This window comes from Myripristis murdjan, chromosome 8, assembly GCF_902150065.1.
Source record: "Myripristis murdjan chromosome 8, fMyrMur1.1, whole genome shotgun sequence".
Taxonomy (NCBI): domain Eukaryota; kingdom Metazoa; phylum Chordata; class Actinopteri; order Holocentriformes; family Holocentridae; genus Myripristis; species Myripristis murdjan.
In genome coordinates, this window is record NC_043987.1 from 21,201,418 (window position 1) to 21,219,778 (window position 18,361).

The 18,361-nt window shown below is 46.9% G+C and overlaps 1 protein-coding gene across 1 annotated transcript in view; it reads right to left on the minus strand.

Annotated features, from left to right (window-relative positions):
• Positions 1-288: 288 nt before the first annotated feature.
• notch3 (notch receptor 3) overlaps positions 289-18,361 on the minus strand; it is a 30,295-nt gene continuing 12,222 nt past the window's right edge. Inside the window, exons 3-33 of the mRNA XM_030057413.1 lie at positions 17,893-18,035; positions 17,461-17,796; positions 16,640-16,762; positions 16,315-16,548; positions 16,070-16,225; positions 15,793-15,978; positions 14,617-14,730; positions 13,246-13,359; positions 11,939-12,172; positions 11,487-11,597; positions 11,188-11,380; positions 10,816-10,961; positions 10,240-10,473; positions 9,931-10,083; positions 9,564-9,792; positions 9,234-9,435; positions 8,937-9,093; positions 8,602-8,786; positions 8,367-8,499; positions 8,008-8,265; positions 7,766-7,878; positions 7,131-7,663; positions 6,701-7,027; positions 6,462-6,610; positions 6,108-6,330; positions 5,870-5,960; positions 5,456-5,624; positions 5,014-5,318; positions 4,774-4,921; positions 4,560-4,657; positions 289-4,420 (exon numbers count right to left, since the gene is read on the minus strand). Of these exons, the coding sequence (XP_029913273.1) occupies positions 2,930-4,420; positions 4,560-4,657; positions 4,774-4,921; positions 5,014-5,318; positions 5,456-5,624; positions 5,870-5,960; positions 6,108-6,330; positions 6,462-6,610; positions 6,701-7,027; positions 7,131-7,663; positions 7,766-7,878; positions 8,008-8,265; positions 8,367-8,499; positions 8,602-8,786; positions 8,937-9,093; positions 9,234-9,435; positions 9,564-9,792; positions 9,931-10,083; positions 10,240-10,473; positions 10,816-10,961; positions 11,188-11,380; positions 11,487-11,597; positions 11,939-12,172; positions 13,246-13,359; positions 14,617-14,730; positions 15,793-15,978; positions 16,070-16,225; positions 16,315-16,548; positions 16,640-16,762; positions 17,461-17,796; positions 17,893-18,035 (7,288 nt within the window). The 3' untranslated portion in view covers positions 289-2,929. The remainder of the gene's footprint in view (positions 4,421-4,559; positions 4,658-4,773; positions 4,922-5,013; positions 5,319-5,455; positions 5,625-5,869; positions 5,961-6,107; positions 6,331-6,461; positions 6,611-6,700; positions 7,028-7,130; positions 7,664-7,765; positions 7,879-8,007; positions 8,266-8,366; positions 8,500-8,601; positions 8,787-8,936; positions 9,094-9,233; positions 9,436-9,563; positions 9,793-9,930; positions 10,084-10,239; positions 10,474-10,815; positions 10,962-11,187; positions 11,381-11,486; positions 11,598-11,938; positions 12,173-13,245; positions 13,360-14,616; positions 14,731-15,792; positions 15,979-16,069; positions 16,226-16,314; positions 16,549-16,639; positions 16,763-17,460; positions 17,797-17,892; positions 18,036-18,361) is intronic.

Below are 18,361 nucleotides of genomic sequence, written 5' to 3' on the forward strand. Positions count from 1 at the left end.
GATGACTTTAATGAATGATAAATTTACCCTGTAATAATAATAACAATAATAATAAAACAGCCTATAAAACACAAGGACACAAAAATGTAGTTCCCTACAGTTTTTATTATAAGTAACTTATTTTACAACTTTTGACTGTAGAAAGAGAAATTGTGGAAAGGTTTTATGTACAATGATTTTAAACTACTTTTAAACAAGTATAGAAATTAATAATAATGATAGAAAATATCTATGACTGTTCTAATAATACAAGACCAATAAAATATCAGTCACATCCTCAGCTTCAAATAATGCTAAAAGGAAGTACATTTTATTTTTGTCCTTTTTAGTACATGACAATCATTTTAGAAACATAAGACTTCTCAAACAAATAGATCTAACCCAGGACAAAATATTTACAGGCAGAAGTTGGGAACTTGAAATGTATAAAACATTTAGTAGAGCGGCGTTGGAGAGAACTGAAAAGACCAGATGAAAAAAAAAAAAGAAGTTTCTGTTGTGGTAACCTCTGAACAACTCGACTCTAACAGAACAGTAGCTGAGTCTATAGCGAACAGGTTCAATGAAAGATGTACTGAGTCTGATGATACAACTACCAGCAGGGGGATGTTAAGTCACCACAAGAGCAGTAGCTCAAAGCGGTGAACTATTTGTTTCTGCTCATAATGTCACGCACTGCAAGATACAAATGCAGAAGTTACTTGCTTAAAATTCTACTATTATCAAATGAGTTTATGGTGAAATGGCCACGGCATGTTAAGGAAAGGATGAGCCCTATCCTACTGTCTCAGTTCACATGCAGAAAAAGAACTGGTCAGACAATACACAAGGGTTAGCTGGATCACTGGGAGAGTCATCCTGAAGTACTGAAAAAAGTTAAAGGGTGCAGCACTACATAGTAGTGTTCTCTCCTTCAATGTCTTCTCACAAGTCATCTTAAGATGCCAACTCCGTGGCTCCTGGGCTGGCAGCTACTATAGATGCAGAGGAACCATCCCGCTGCATGCCATAAAACACCTCCCTAAGGAGTGACAGGGCATAAGCAGTCACAGGCCAGCAGCCACACCCTCATACTGACCACTAACACACTACACACGCTACCAGAGATGAGACTGAGGCGAGAGAAACTACATGACCTCATCTACCACAGATCCTTCAGGAATGTTTCCCTTTAGTTCAGTCATGCACATGACCAGGGCTCAAAGAATAAAACTATCAGTCAGTCTTCTGATCATGCTCTGATCTGAGGTGGATGCTGCTGAAACGAGAGTTGAGAGGACTTCAGCCAGCAGTACAGTACAGCACAGCGCCAAGCTTGCCAAGACAGGCAGCATGCAGGAATGTTGCAGGTGGGGGTCGGGAGGGTGACATATAATAGCAGCCAGTAAACATAGCTTAGCACATCAAAGGTGATGTTAAACAGGTATCCATGGTTTCAAAAAATATACAGAGTATAAAACAAATGTGAAAAAAAAAAATTCAAATAAGACTATAAAAGGGCAGTGACAAGCTGATTTTATAGTTCTAAATAATTCCTTAAAGTGAATGAAAATAAGCTCCAACATTGAAGTTATTTGAGGCTGGCATTAGAACTGGAGGTAGACTCATGTAGAGTCAGCAAGACAAAGAGTGCAGAAGGAACATCGAGGTGGGGAAGGGAGCATGACAACCAGTAATCAATCACTGACTGTTACTCAAACAGTCATTTAATCATTTTCTGTCCTCATTTTTTAATGAACACTGGGTAAACAACCATGGATAGAATGCCCCCATGTATTATAAATGTCCATAGTTGTTAAATGATGTACAGTGTCACCAGAAAGTATTCACACCCCTTCAGTTTTTCCACATTTTGTTACATTACAGACTTATTCTAAAACCGATTTGAGGATAGTTCTTTTAAAAAATCTACAGTAAATAGCCCATAATGACAAACTGAAAACATGTTTTCAGACATTTTTGTAAATTTATTAAAAATGTAAACATTTAAACATAAAGGGTACATTTTTTTTTTTTTTTTTTTACATTTTTAAATACTTTCTGGTGGCACTGTATCTGACCCACTATTGCCCTTTAAGGCTTGCCCCTTGAAGTGCTTCAGAGACACCCTTCTACATTCTTATTGATAATACTTCTATGGAATGTAATCATTTATCACAAATCAATCAAATCAAATCAGAATATATCACTACTGTTTACTATATATGTAAAGCATACATATATATGCCAGAACCACTTTATAATTTTTCCCAGCTGTTGTTGGCCTAAATAAATATCAATAAAGAGAGGTGAGACTTCCTCTTTCTGTCTGTTAACTCAGCTGAAATGTCATTAGCAATGTAAACTACCAGCAACGCAATGGATGGACAGGGAATAAAATCTCTTCTGTGTACCATCACGTGCTGGTGAAGTAGAAATGTAGGCGGTCCATGTAAAATGTGAAGGGGTGTGAGGAGGGGCATCATGTGAGAGGCCAGGACAGAAAGAGGGAGAAAACACCTGACAAGGCAGTTTGGAGAAACGTAAAACAATAAATAAAAATAAAGGAATTCCCTTCAACATTTTAATTTTTTCTCTTATCTACTTTTTTAAAATGTTTGTTAGTTTTCAGGAGAGTATCCCCTAAGTCTTTGAAATGAAAGACTTGGTATTCTTCATATACTTTTTTAATAATAAAAAACAAGTCCATCTGTGACAGAATAAGTCTTACTTCATTAAATTGTCTGCTCTTTTTACAGACAACACACATTTCCCTTTACTCTTTCTCTGCAGAAATCACTAGCAGATGGTCCTCTTGATAAAACACAGTCAATCCAAATCCAATGAAAATCTTGGAAACAGGCTGACACATAAAAACACAGACAGGCCCAAGAGCCAGTCCACATATTCTTTACCCCAGGTCCCTTTTCAAGCTGAGGTCTTGGGATCCTCAGGCAAACACTTGCATCTTATTGTTGGCCTCTGGCACATGGGGGATTTGGGTCTGGGTGGGGCCAGCAACTGCTGGGCTGGGCGTAGAGTCTGACCAATCAGACACACAGTGTGGGGAAGGGCTGGACCAGGGCTCAGGCGACTCTGGAGAGGGGGTCAGGTAGGGGTGCTCACTTGGCAGATGGAGGTAATGCTTGGGGGTGGCATCTAGCGCAGAGGAGTAGCTATGTTGGGAGGGAGGGGTAGGGTAATCCTCCAGGCCTGCTGTGCTGCTGCTCGCTTGGGAGGGTGGGGCCTGAGCGGGCTGGGCTGCTGGTGTGGCAGCCTGTGGTGGCTGTGCTGCAGGCTGGGGCTGTGCGGGCTGCTGAGGCACCTGCTGCTGCTGCTGCTGGAAGAAGGCTGGTGGTGGTTGTGAGGTCTGGGGTGTGGGTGGGGTGGAGGTGCCCATGCGGGCCATGCTCTGCTGACTGGTCATGGTGTGGCTGATGAGCTGCTGCTGTTGTTGCTGTTCGGCGATGGAGGGCAGCTTGACGGGACTGATGGAGGGTGTAGAGGTGACGGGTGTGGGCTGCAGCATGGGGTTACGGTACATTTGCTGCTGGTGCATCAGCATGTTCTGTTGCTGCATGGCTGGGCTCTGGGGGTGCATGCCTGCCTGGCTACTTTGTGCCAGGTTCACTACCTGCTGACTGCACTGGGAGGAGGGGGGCATCCGGTTGTGCCAGTCGAAGGGCACACTGACCGGACTGACCATGCCCATGTTAAGCCCCATCTGGCCAGAATTGAGCACATAGCCATGACTGACTCCCGAAGCCATGGAGACACGTCCCTGCAAGGCCATTCCTCCATCTCCCAGATCATTGAGCTGGGCTAAAGACACAGCAAAGGGGCCCCCTCCCTCCAGCATGCTGCTGTGTACCATGGGAGTACTTGGGACAGACATGGAGGAATGGAAAAGCCCTGGAGAGGGCATGGCCACAGGGGATGTGGGGTTGGTGACATAGCCAGCATTGCTAGCTCCGCCTCGGGGGGAGTCCAGTGAGTCGACTGGGGACAGGGTGACTGAGCTCTCCAGTAGGGCGCTCTGCATGTCCAAGGTCAGCTTCTTATTGCGGGCCTTGACTGATTCCTTTAGACTGGCAGCATGTTGGCCTCCCAGGCTAGAGCCCTTGGCCCCAGGCCGACGGTTCTTCTTGCTCTGGGGGGTGTTCTTCAGACTGGGCAGGAAGGCACTGGGCGGGCACATGAGAGGGGACAGTGTGTGTCCCCCGGCAAGATGATGTCCAGCCCCTCCGTGGCCCTGGGGACTCCTTACTGTGTTGTATTCATCTAGGAGCTGGACAATATCGTGGTGCATACGCTCCTGAGCAATGTCTCTGGGCAACCTGTCCATATGGTCTGTGATCTCTCTGTTTGCAAAGTGAGCCAGCAACACCTTGACAGCCTCGCAGCTGCCCTCACGGGCTGCAAGGAAGAGAGGTGTTTCTTCCTGGAAAAAAAAAGCAAAAAAGCAGAGAATTAGGAAAAACACCTATGTCAATCTCTGTGAAAGACAGGAATATGCAAAAGATGATCATTCCATTTGTAAATCAAAACAGTGCTTGAAGAAGAACGTGTTGGTACCATACCTTGAGGTCTTGCATATCCTTATTTGCACCGTTCTTAAGCAGGGCAACAGTGGCATCCACATTATTTACAGCAGCAGCCCAGTGCAAGGCAGATTTACCTACAAGAGAAGACAAGCACTGAACTTACACATCTGTGTTCTCAAAGATGAATGTAACCACAATACAGCAGCAGTTCTCAGAGTGATCAACTGATTGACAAGTAGCACACACTTACCCAATTCATCCACTGCATTCACATCAGCGTGGCAAGTGATGAGCTCCTCCACCATTCCCTCCACTGCCAACCGTGCGGCCAGGATCAGCGCAGTGGAGCCATCATACATTCGAGAGTCCAGATCTGTAGCCCGAGTGCGGATCAATATCTGGGAAGTTGGAATAAGCAAAGTTAGTGATGAAGAAAATGACACCTGCATATGATGAAGGATGTTGAAAATATTTCAGTGTTGCCTGTTACCTGGAAAACACCCTGTGCGTCTGCAGCCACTGCGGCATGTAACGGAGTCCGTCCTGTGTTGTCCTGAGCATTAGCATCTGCCCCGGCATCCAGCAGCCTCTTGGCAGCATCAGCGCGGGCATAGCGAGCAGCTAAATGGAGTGCCGTCTCTCCAGTACGATCTGTCTGAGCAGCCAGGGAGGCGCCCTGGTAGATGAGGTCAGAGATGATGTTGGCTGAGCATTCCTCAGATTCTTCCTCCTCTGCTACCTCAGGCTCTAGTCCACCTCCACAGAATGATGCCAGCATCAGAGGAGTAAAACCATCTGGCAGGAGGTGAAACAGGCATGAATTAGCTTGTAAGTCAATACAAACAATGTGATAGATCATATAAAAATTAAAAAATAATAACAAATATTTGCATGTGCAAATCACAACTTATATCTCAAAACTATTCACCAACCTGGGCCTCGGACATTGACATCCATACAGTCACTTTCAAACTCTCCTTGAGGTGGGGTCAGGGCCATGGTAGGAGGCACACGAATGTCTGCAGCTGCAAGGTGATGCTGTGTCCACTGCCTGCTGTCCACTGCATCCTCACTGTCTGAAAGCATACTGGGCTCCTCAACCTGAACACCAAAGGAATAAGATTTATGGTTTTTAATCATGTCTCAGTGGCCTTGTGTTGAAATCATTGTTGTTGTGATGTGTATTTGTTTACTATGTGCATGCTGGTTGTTGGCTGTATTGGTGGTTCAACAGTTTCCCCTTTGGGGATTAATGAAGTTGTCTGATCTTATCTTAAGATAAGCATGTGTAAATGTTGTGTAAATACAACAGATGCTGGACAATGTGTGAATGTTGCATAACTGACCTTCAGCCTTTTTGCCTCCGGGCAATCTGTGTCCATCCACTGATCACTATGGTCTCCTAGAAGAGATTCCTCCACAGTTTTTGGCATGTGTCTGTTAACAGAAGTCAAAGTTAAATAATGCCAATGCAAGGAAGTGAAATCAATTTCAAGTGCTTTATGTGCATCTAAAAACAGTATTCCAAAACTAGTCAGTCCCAGCAACATTTTCAGTGTATGCATTTGCACACAATAAACTCACTTCATGCCCAAAGCATCCTGGCCCACAGGTTCCCTGCGGTTCTTGTTGCTGCTAGGTTCCTTCTTCAGGAAGAAGCCTTCAGGGAACCACAGGGTGCTGTGTTCTCTCTTTCTACGGGCAATCAACATGCCCACGACCAGGATGACCAATAGTAAAAGGGAGGCTATGCCCACCAACATCAACTTTCCCCAATCAGACACTTCAGGTCCATTTATCCTCTCACCTGTAGAGAAAAGAAAAATAAATAATTAATCAAATGCCTCTGGGAAGGCAGGCCTAGTGTGCAACAGTAACATTTATTCAGTAACTTTTACTGAAAAATTGTGTTTGTGTTCTGATAGTATCTGTACTCACCACGGGCTTCTTTGATGGGGTAAGGGAAGCGGAGCATCTCCACAGCTGACAGGGCTCCTAGGTAGTCTGCAGCACTATCGGCAGTAGGGAAACACTCCTCAGAGCCCTGGGAGCACAGACGGTTGTCTATTTCCAAGTACACAATGGACCTACAGGAACGATGGAGGGACGGTGTTTAGTATTCAGTACAATTTACACTCAGTGCTTGAATTTTTAAGTCCTTGGTGTGCCTGACAGACCCGATGACTTCCTGTTGAGGCTGGAGCTCTCGTTTGAGGCGTGCCTCTCGGCGGGTGTAGGGTCGGATCATGGCTTCTCCATTCTGGTCCAGGCGAAAACGCAATGTGGTGCGCAGGATGGCGCTTAACTTCTGCAGGAATGCCGTGCTGGTGCGGAGAAGCTCCTCTGGAGGCAGCAGGACAACTAGGACCAGGACACCATCTGCAAGGTCTTCTGGAACCTTCCCTGCGCAGTCCAAGCCGTCCCAGCCACACTCCTCTGTGTTGCAGCCCTGGTCACAGCGTCCATCAGCGTAGTGGTCAATACAGTAGGTTTCATAGATAGGGCTGGAGAGGACAAACATGCAGAAGGATCAGCAAAAGGATTTTTTGTGATAGTGGAAGATGCGACAGAAACAGTTCAACTACAGTACATGACTGGATTACTCACTTGCAAACTTTTTCCTTGCTCCTGCAGTCAAAGTTATCATAGAGACAATCAGCATTTTTGCAGGACTCATCACATTGGCTGTTGTTGAAGACTCGCCAGCAGCGGGGGTCTGTGCAACGAGCCCAGGGGTTTACTGCCAAAGAGCAGTCACCGCCATCCCAGCGGCAGGGGAAAGTGTTGCATTCCTTGTCGCACACGCCATCGTTGGCTTTGCCGTGGCAGTCTGCCAGAGGGCAGGAAGGTGGAGGGGGCTCTGTGAGCTGTCCGCTGCCCTGCTCGCAGCGTTTCCCTGTCCTGCCACTGGGACACTGGCAGTGGAAGAATGGAAAATTGTTGTCTTCGATGCACAGCCCTCCATTGCGGCAGGGCTGGGAGGAACAACCTTCATTACTGCGGTGCTGACACTGAGGACCTGCATAACCTGGCAGGCAGGTGCAGCGGGCACCACGTGTGGTAAGTGCACAGCTGCCTCCATTATAACAGGACAACTCCCGACATGACATGCTCCTTTCACAATTTGACCCAGCATAGCCCTGAAAATACGCAACATTAACAGTTAATACAAAGCTGTAAGACACAAAATAACAATAAAAATACATTTTGTATCAAAACCCTGTCTGAGAATGTGCACTTACCAGTTGACAGGTGCAGGTGTATCCCAGCGCTGAGCTACTGGACACAGAACAAGCTCCACCATTCTGACAAGGCTGAGACTCACACACGCTGAACCGGCTCTGACACCTCCGACCTAACAAAAACATATTAATGGTATTACGACATAGCATGCATAATCTTTTCCAGTTCCAGAAATGCCTGCTTCACATTTACAGTCACATTCACAATAAAGAGCTGCCAAGGAATACACACACACACTAACCTGTGAAGCCAGGCTTGCAAACACACTGGTAGTCATTGGGCAACTGGATGCAGTCAAGACTGTTGGCTGGACTGCAGGGGCTGGAGAGACACTCATTGATGTCTCCCTCGCACCTCTCTCCAGTGAAGCCAGGGGGACAGTTGCACCGGTAGCCACCCACTCTATCCACACAGGTACCGTTGTTCAGGCATTTAGGGGGAGCGCTGCGCAGCCTCAGGGGCGGAGCACAGTCATCTTCATTGATCTCACACAATACACCTTTGGGGAAGAAGATTAATTGATTAATGGCGACCATTCAACCTATTTGACACAAAGTTGAGACTCAAAAATCATAATTTGCTGAACATGTGTTTACATACCCAGTGTGCCAGGGGGGCAGGAGCAGATGTAATGGCCCACCAGATCAATGCAGGTGCCTCCGTTCTGGCAAGGGTGAGACTGGCACTCGTTGATCTCCATCTCGCAGTTCTCTCCTGTATAGCCTGGCATACACTATAATGACATGCAGACGACAGTTAGATGATCCCTGTAACACTGAGGTTGTGCTGAAACCTGATACTGAATTTGGTAATCTTGGCAATGCACTGAACTCACATCACACTGGTACCCTCCGACATATCCCCTGCAAGTGGCGCCATTGCGACAGGGTTTGTCTTCACAGTGGTCCACCTGGCTTTCACAGTAGCTCCCGGTGTAATCAGCAGGACATTTACAGTAGTGTGTGTTCCCAGTGTTGACACAGTGACCACCATGGTGACACAGCTCATCTGTCTGGAGACCTAGTTAGAAAAATATAGAAGAACAATCAGTCTGAAGTTGCTCAGGAGTGGTGATGCAATTACAATATAGAATGGGTATTAAAATGTCCCCAAACATGTACACAATAAGATATGAACAGAGCATGTCACAAGTTTGAGTGCAAAGCATACCTCTCTGGCGAGCAGCCGTCTCACAGGAGACCCTGGGAATGTCACAGTAGCGGCCAGACCAGCCGCCAGGACATTCACAAGTGAAGGAAGCATCCTTCTGACGACAGCGCCCTCCATTTTGGCAGGGTGAAGAGCGTCTGCACCAGTCCATTGGCGTCTGCGTAGACAAGACACAGACGGAAAACAGTCAATATTTATCATTCAAAGCACATGAATATATGAAGGCGAATGACTTTAACCGGAATTTTCTGAAGTATCTGTCACTGTGTGTGTGTGTGTGTGTGTGTGTGTGTGTACCTGGCAACGGGTGCCAGTGTAGCCCTTGGGGCAGGAGCAGCGGAATAACCCCAGTGCATCTTGACAGAAACCTCCGTTGAGGCAAGGCTGGGAGTCACACTCATTGACCTCATACTGACAGTGGGAGCCAGTGAAGCCGGGGCGACAAGTGCAGGAATAGCCATTGATTTTATCTGTGCATGTCCCTCCATTAAAGCAGGAGCTGTGGAAACATGATAAACTGTTTGTTAGACTGGATTGAAATGATCCACAGTACACCACAGAGCAAACAAAAACACCCAAACAGACATCCAAACACACACACACACACACACACACTCTCCTACTCACCTTTCAGTGCAGTCAGGGATGTTGGTTTCACAGTGGATGCCAGTAAAACCAGGTCTACAGGTGCAGGTGTAGGAGTTAACATAGTCTGTACAGGTGCCACCATTCTTGCAGGGGGAACTCTGGCATTCGTTGATCTCTATAGCACAGCGGGGCCCAGTGAAGCCTGGCAGGCAGCTACAGTGGAAAGAGTTCACACCATCTGTACAGGAGCCTCCACTCAGGCATGGGTCTGAAGACACGGAAAGCGACAAAAAAACAAAAACAAAAGAATGGTGAATCATATGGAACCTGGTGCATACCTGGCGTGGTATGAGACTTTGTATTACAGCAGTAGTACTTTAATGCATTAGCCTCAGCGGCCACTCACTTGGGGTGCAGTCATTAATGTCCGTCTCACAGGTCAGCCCAGTGTATCCAGCTCTACAGGAACACACAAAGCCTCCAAGTGTGTTGGTGCAGGTCCCGCGGTTCTTACAGGGGTTGGAGATGCATTCATTCACATCAATGTTACACAACTGACCTGGAGAATCAGAAAAAAGATGCATAAGGTATAATTCAAAATTATATATGCATATGTGACTTGCATCCACTCTTATACATACTGTCATATTATGTAGTTACCACAAAAGAAAGAAAATGGGCCATCAAGATTATAAGAAGAAGAAATTTTATTCACCTTGCCACCCTGGCTGGCAGTTACACTGGTAGCCCAAGTAGTCTGGTGTGTGGGTGCAGACAGCATGGTTAGCACAGGGGTTAGGGGAGCAGGGCGTGAGGACCTCAGCACATGTGGGTCCACTGTAAGGAAGCTCACACATACAGGTGAAACTGGCCACACCATCCACACAGGTGCCCTTGTTAAGACATGGGCTGGACGCACACTCATTGATGTTCACCTGGCAGAGATTACCTGTTGGAGGGGCAGACAAACAAACAAACTTAGATTAAAACATGCTGTGGTATCCAACTTCAAAGAGCCTGAGACTGACAGTCTTATTCAGTGGTGAATGTCTCTACAGTTCTCAAATTCTCCACTAGGGGGAGGTATGAGGATAACTTGAGAACCACATTGCTCCGTCAAATAGAGGGCTTCAACTGAAGCAAGTCAGTTGTATTCCTCCCACTGTGAGGCAAGAGGGGTGTTTTGGACAATCCAAAAGAAACTTTAAGTATCAAAACTACAACACTTTCATGCAAAATGTAACACATTTTTCTGGCGCAGGACTGAAGTCACATGCAGGAGCCCTCTCACCTCTGAAGCCCTGGCGACACTTGCAGGTGAAGCCATTGAGCTGGTCGATGCACGTTCCAGCGTTCTGGCAGGGACTGGGCAAACAGTCATTTCTGTCCAGGTCGCAGTTCTTGCCCACCCACCCAGGTTCACAGTCACAGCGGTACCTGCAGACAGGATGGGATATAGTCAGTCTAAATGGATGTAGTTACAAAAATGAAATTAAATGACCTAACAAGTAGAATTGCGGTGTAAACTACAGATTGAAATATATACAATTATTAGTAAAAGAGACATCAGCGGGTCATACCAAGTTTCCCTTTGATACTGTAGAGCCATGTGAGGGACTTTAAAAAAAAAAAAAAAAAAAAAAAAGGATGCAACATCTCATACCCATTAATGTCATCCCTGCATGAGCCATGGACACAAGGACTGCTGCCGCACTCATCCACCTGGGAATAACAGTATGGGGGCTTAAAGCCCTCAGGACACTGGCAGTGGAATCCATTCTCCTCATCCACGCATGTCCCTCCATTCCGACAGGGGCTTGATGCACACTCATCTATCTCCACATTACACTTGAGACCTGACAGGAGAGACACAAGCTAGAGTCAATGTGCTCTAATCAAACATGTCCATTAAGTATGTTAATCTCAAAATATGTGTGAATTCTCATCTTCAGAAGGCCTTACCAGTAAAGCCAGGTTTGCAAACGCAATCATAGCGATTGATGCCATCTTTACAGATGCCATAGTCACATGGGTTACTGGCACAGTCATCAAAGTTTATCTCACAGTTGGTGCCTGTGTGGACAAAGTGCAGTTATTAAAATCAGTCTGTAGCAGTAAAGACATACCGCCATGGTCTATCAAGTTCAACCAGACTTGTCTGTAAAACAAACATAATAAGCAAACAATTTAGCTATGACAAAACACATATTTAACTTTCCAATACAAGCAACTAAAATTATTTAAATTGAGAAGTAACACCATGAGTAGCACTTTTTACATGTGTGCACATCATATGCTTTGCCCTACAGTTTCAAAATATTTCAGTGTTGACTCAATTTAAATTCTCTAAGAGATTTCAAAAGTTTGAATAAACACGGTCCAACTGTTGGTGTTTGATATGTTTATCTTCTTACCTGATGTGCCATGTTGGCACTGGCAGATGTACTTGTTCACCAGATCCACACACTTTCCTCCATTCTGGCAGGGATTGCTGTGGCACTCATTGAGCTGGTTCTCACAGCGATAGCCAGTGTAGCCAGGATCACAGTTACAGGTGTAGCTGGCAATACCATCTACACAAGTGCCATGGTGGCATGGATCGGGCTGGCAGTTGTTGATGTTACTCTCACAGAGAGTACCTTCATAACCTACAGAGGGCACAGGGATAAGGGAGACTGATGTTAGCACATTTATCTGTTCAGTTAATGCAGTTCAGTGCGTGAGAGCCTGTGGTATTGGCTTTCTTTGCTCTGTCAGAAACTACTACAAACAATCTCTTCAAAATCTCTTCAAAATCCTTTTGTTTTCATCCTAATATGCTTTGTTTTGAGTCTACCTTTAAATCTATTTCTTTTCATTTTTCTCCTTTTCCCACTTCCTTCTTTTCTTTTTCAACTTCCTCTGTCTATTTCCCCCTCTGTCTTTATAAAAGCTTCTGCAGTTTTTGAGTCTAGTCCTTGGGGTTTCCATGCCAACAGTGTGTGTGTGAGAGAGAGAAGTAAGTGTTGGTTTCTACAGCATGTGTGTCGTGCAGTGCTGAGCTGTGCAAAGCAGTAGAGAAGGGCCCTACACGGGCCTCCCGGTCCTGCTTTTGTTCTCGGCGGCGGAAGGAACAATAGGCCGCGCCACGTCAAACAGGGCCACTTCACTCAACAGAGGGGGCCCACAAACACAGGGAATACCAAGCAGCTGGCCACTGAAACAATGAAGCTGGCTCCCTCACAGGCATAAGGCCCAAACAAACATGTTAAATATCAATGTATACATACACAGGGAATTCATATAACAGCCTTTTTTGGCAAACAAGACTTGCTGTAGCTCACTGTGTCTGGACATTTTATGTGTCATACATGGAGGAGAGTGAACGTGAAGGAATGAAGGTTAAGTTGTGGCATAAGGTGGTGAGTGGGGGTTTGAATAGTGGGGTACAGATGAACAGATGTCGGGGTGATGACCAGAGCTCCCTTGCCAGCAGCTGCTGGCCCTCAGTGACCCTGTGATCCTGAGGACCAATGGGGAAAAGAGGGGGATTAGGGGCCTCAAATCAGTCTGGCCGGCAGACATCCAGGGAACCAGCTGACTACAAAAAACTGAACATTTTGCAGACACCACACTGCTACAGGTGGGTACAGCTCATCTGCCTGGAGAGACATCTTGAAGACTACTGTCTATTAACTGCTATCCACCACCACTACAGAGACAACTTATGAGAAGCCCTTACCTTCAGCACAGCGGCACTCGTACCCATTGGGCCGGTCATAGCATTTTGCTCCGTTCTGGCAGGGTGTGCTGGCGCACTCATCTATGTCGATCTGACACATGGTGCCAGTAAACCCTGGGACAGGCAAACACAGAGGTGAGGGGTCAGAGAAAAGGTCCAGTGGAGGGGTCCACACTCAGGTCAGAGGGCAGCTCTGTCTCTTCTTAGGAGGGCAGAGGTCTCTGGCTAGGTTAGTGACGTCTGGCCGAGGTTGGGTTTGAGAGCGTCGCGACTGGTTAAGGACATGTCATCTGTGTACTTGGACCAAAGCTCAGATCACCACTACCAAATGCAACAGAAAGCCTGTGACCTTGACGATGTTTTTGAAGATGGAATTATAATCTGGTTCATAAAAGGGGGCCTTGACATGCAATGGCTATCAGGTGACATGGATTACCTTGACAATAAAATGCAGCTAATGCTTACAATGTCAGCTTCATGACTCCTTTCATATTATGGTTCATTTCAGTGTATGCACTATGCTGGTTCGTGGAATGTCAGGACTCTGAGGGCTAAGATGAAATAATGTGGAATGTGTAGAGGAATGTGATGAATTTCATACATCAACTTGACCATGGCTACCGAGTAGATCCATAGTATAAGGTATGTGTGTTATTTATTGGCATACTACTACTACTACTACTACTACTACTACTAATAATAATAATAATAAGAAAACTGTAGTAGTAATTCTTGCAGGACTATCTCGGCAGAGTAAAATCTATTTGTGAGAACAAGCTTGAGAAACTGAGAAAACTGAGAAGGCTTGAAATCAGTGGGCATAGTGCCCAGACAGGGGTGAATTGGTGCATTGGTAGAAACTGCTCTGTTGATTAACAGTGTGAGGATGGGCTGTGTTGGTGCTTGGGGGGGAGGGAGAGGGGTAGAGGAGACGGTGGGATTGTTTTCTCCCCCTCCCTTTCCTGCATCAGCTCCACAGGCTCAATAGCTAGATGGGGGGTGGAGGGGGGGATGTCTGTCCCAGATGTAAATTGCGGACCTGGAAAAGAATCTCATTAGCAGGACTGCTGTTCCCCCCCACCACCAGGGGAGGGAGAGGGAGACTGCTGTCCTTTCCACATTCCACCAGAGAGGAGGGGAGCGGGGGTCACAATAGTGTCTTTGTTCAGGCAAGAGGATAGCCTGCCTTTTTTATGAGTGGTGGCTCTAAACACCAGCAGGCAGAAGTGGCAAGGCTGGCCCTCCCTCCACTGGTTCAGGGGACATTTAAACTCTGGCTCCCTATTCTCACCGCTACTGTCACCAAACTGGAAATGTGAACAGCACTGGGAATAAACGCAAGGAATAGAAATAGTCAGATAAGAGCCGTACCTGGCTGGCAGGTGCATGTGAAGCCGTTGACCATGTCCCGGCAGATGCCATCATTCACGCATGGGTTGCTCTCACAGTCATCCACATCAACTTCACAATAAGTCCCCATGTAGCCTGGAAGAGAGAAATTCACATTGAGTCCAGACAAGTACAGTTCCAGCAGATTCATTAGGCAGTATGTTCAGCTGGTTGTGTACTAGCGTGTTGGCTGGGGGGTGTGTGTGTGTTGTGGGAAATTTCTCTCCATGACATGGGAGGCCTCAGAGGGTTTTCAATCAGTGTTCTCTGCTGAACCACAGCATGGTAAATGATCCCTATTACAAGTAGCGTTCCCCGGCACTGACCTGAATCACCACACCCTACTGTCCATGGAGCTTTACCACTCCCTGGGTCAGAGTCCCATTCACCAGATGCATGTTATACATTCTGCAGTAGCACACTATGGAGGGCTCCTCCATTGAGGTGAAACAGAGTGTGGAGCACAGCGCTGCTACTCCTGGGGAGAGGCTAGCGTGGAATCAGAAATAATCAGCAGCTCTGCATGAGCTTTGCCAGGCTGGCTGATGATGAGGAGGGTGGAGAGGAAGAGCCTGTCTGTGGAAATGGAGGGGGAGGGGGGAGGCTCTGGGAAAAGGCCTCTTTCCCTCTCTCTGTGTATGAGGGGTGCAAAGTGGAGCACAGAGGGGCCCTATTGTTCCGCTCCATTCCCACCACTCCACAGCTCATTAGTATTCACAGCACACTCCTCCCCCTAGCCGCTCACCCTCGCTCCCATCCAGTCCTATAGACCCAACTCCCAGCTCTAATTTGTATAGTCCCGAAACCCCAGGATGCATGTAGGACTGTGCGTGAGAGTTTTGCTGCGTTTTTTTGTCAGTGAGTGTCCAGACTATCACTTGGTCCTTAACTAATACCCTGTCTACTTATACAGTGTACTGAGAGTGAGGGAGTCCAACATCAATGGGAATGTATTACATAACAGTCTACACTGGCAGTTAGCGTAGCTGGGCTGTAGATATTATTTCCTCAGAAGAACAAGTTTAAACAATCAGCTTTTCTGCACCTTTGTTGGTTCTGAGCTGTTACTCATAGATTACAGCAAGCTGAAATGAGATGTTTTGTTTTGTTTCATTGGTCGTGCTGCATTCCAGTGTAACCCAGTGCAGGTAAGCATACCTGGCATGCAGATGCAGGTGAACTCTCCAATGCGGTCGAGGCAGGTGGCATCGTTCTGGCAGGGCATAGACAGGCATTCATTGATGTCGATCTCACAACGAGGCCCAGCATATCCACGGCCACACTGACACTGGAAGGAACCCTCCGTGTTCACACACTTCCCAAAGTGTTCACATGGGTTGGCACCTTGAGGTACAATAACCAGAATCAGTATAGGAAACATACAGAGAGTGAGAAGAGCGCACATAACCACAGTTCTGACTGTGACTGGACTTACCGATTGAACATTCATCCATATCCTGGTTGCAAGCTCCGCCTACAAAGCCAGCAGGACAGGTGCAAATGGCGCGGCCATTGAGCGGGTTGGTGTCACATACAGCCCCCTCATTGCAGGGGTTGCTCACACATGCATCATCAAGGTGGCACAGCAGACCTGAGGGGACAGAAGCACGATTGTCAGTAATCCATAAATTAGTTTCTTGGGTTAGGAGGGGCACAGAGATATTTGTTAAACACACTCACCAGTCTTTCCAACGGGGCATTCGCAGAAGAAGGATGCTACACGGTCATGGCAGGTTGCACCGTTGAAGCACACAGCGATAGCACAGTCGTCAATGTTCTCGCTGCAGTCGTCTCCAGTCCAACCATTCACACAGACGCAGGTGTGGCCACCGATGGTGTTGAAGCAGGTGCCACCGTTATGGCAGGCATTTGGTTGCATGAGACATTCGTTGACATCCTCAGCACAGTATTGCCCTAATGAGGTGAGGTATCACACTGGTTGTAACATACTCATCAATGCTATTTATGAAATTTGTATTTACAGCATGCAGAAATAGTACTGTACCTGTCCACTCTGGAGGGCACTGGCAGTTGTATGTGTTTACTCCATCCACACATATCCCTCCATTCATGCACTTGTGGCCTGGACAGTCATCCACATTATTCTCACAATTGTGTCCCTCAAACCCTGAGAGATGGAGAGAAAATAGTTATGGCACACAGCAATGACACAGGCACATTCAGATACAGATCTGACAGTTTATTAAACATCCAGTGCCCCCACTTCCATCACTACTACCCCCCACTTCCATCCACTAAGCACTACTACTCATAACCTCAACTTGCATTTCCCACAGTGATTTAGGTGTGGGACAGAGTGGGCAGTAAAAAGGTTCAGTGGGTGTCTGAGTGTTTACATCTTCTCATGGCAGTTCCCACACCATGCCAGCACCAGGCGTGACCCCCCCGCGCTTCAGAGGTCCGTGCTCCCTGCAGTGTTTGCTTGTTTTATAATCTCTCACAGTTTCAATGACTTCCTCTCTGGCAAGAGACATTTCCTGTTCACTCCCCAGAGGGAAACCAGAAGGCCAATAAAGTAAATTCCTCCTTTAGTGAACAGAGCAGAGTGGGGTAGAGCACAGGCGGGTTGCCTCTTCTAATACTCCCACCATCCCAACTCCCATCACTAGCTATTAATAGCAGACAGGAAGCGCACTTGGGACAGGGGAGTAAATCCTAGCAGCAGCACTGACAGCTACGTCATCAGCCTGGGAAAATCCTGAAGCTCGCAGCAAAGGAACTGGGACACAGTGGGGCTGCACACTGACTGGACTGGTTTTGCTGTGTGTGTCCGTGTATGTGTTTGTGAAATCGTATTCATTTTACCTGGCAGACAAGCACACTCGTAGGAGTGGTCACTGGTCTGTCGACAGGTGCCCCCGTTAAGGCACTGGGACGGGGCACATGGCAGGGTGGACACCTCGCAGGTGCGCCCACTGTACCCAGGTTGGCACTGGCAGCGGAAGGACCCATGGGTGTTCATGCAAAGACCGCCGTTGAGGCACACGCCAGGCTTGCGGCACTCATCAATGTCATTGCGGCAGTTCTTTCCCTGGAAGCCAGGTGGGCAGGAGCAGTTGTAGTGGTTGTTCCAATTGGCACAGCGGGCACCATTGGCACAAGGACTTGTGGCACAGGCATCAATGAGTGAGCAGTCTTGGCCTGGAGATTTAATAGTGAATTGTATTTAGTTAAACTGGAAGCTTTTTATCCTCGCTTTACACAACAGTTCTTTCAGACAAATTCACATAGCTGTACCTCGGAATCCTCTCTGGCACACACAGGTGTATTGTGGGATGCCACTGACCACCTGGCTCTTGCATGCTGCTCCATTCAGACATGGAGACCGATGACAGGGATCCAGGTGCTGACAGAGAGGACCAATGTAACCTGGTCGGCATCTAAAATAAAAAAATAAAATACATGTAAACACAGGCACACACATGTGGACACACACCCATGAGCGTGCACACACACACACACACACACACACACACACCACACACACACACACACACACACACACACACACACACACACACACACACACACACACACACACACACACAGAAGTATGAATATGTATATGCATACATGTGTACATATATATTTTAAGATTAGTGTGTGTCTTTGGCCTATAGATTAACACAGACCACAGGATGACAAGCTGAGGCATTTGGGACAGAGTTGTGAAACTCAAAAGCCAGTGTAGCCCCATTCCCACCAT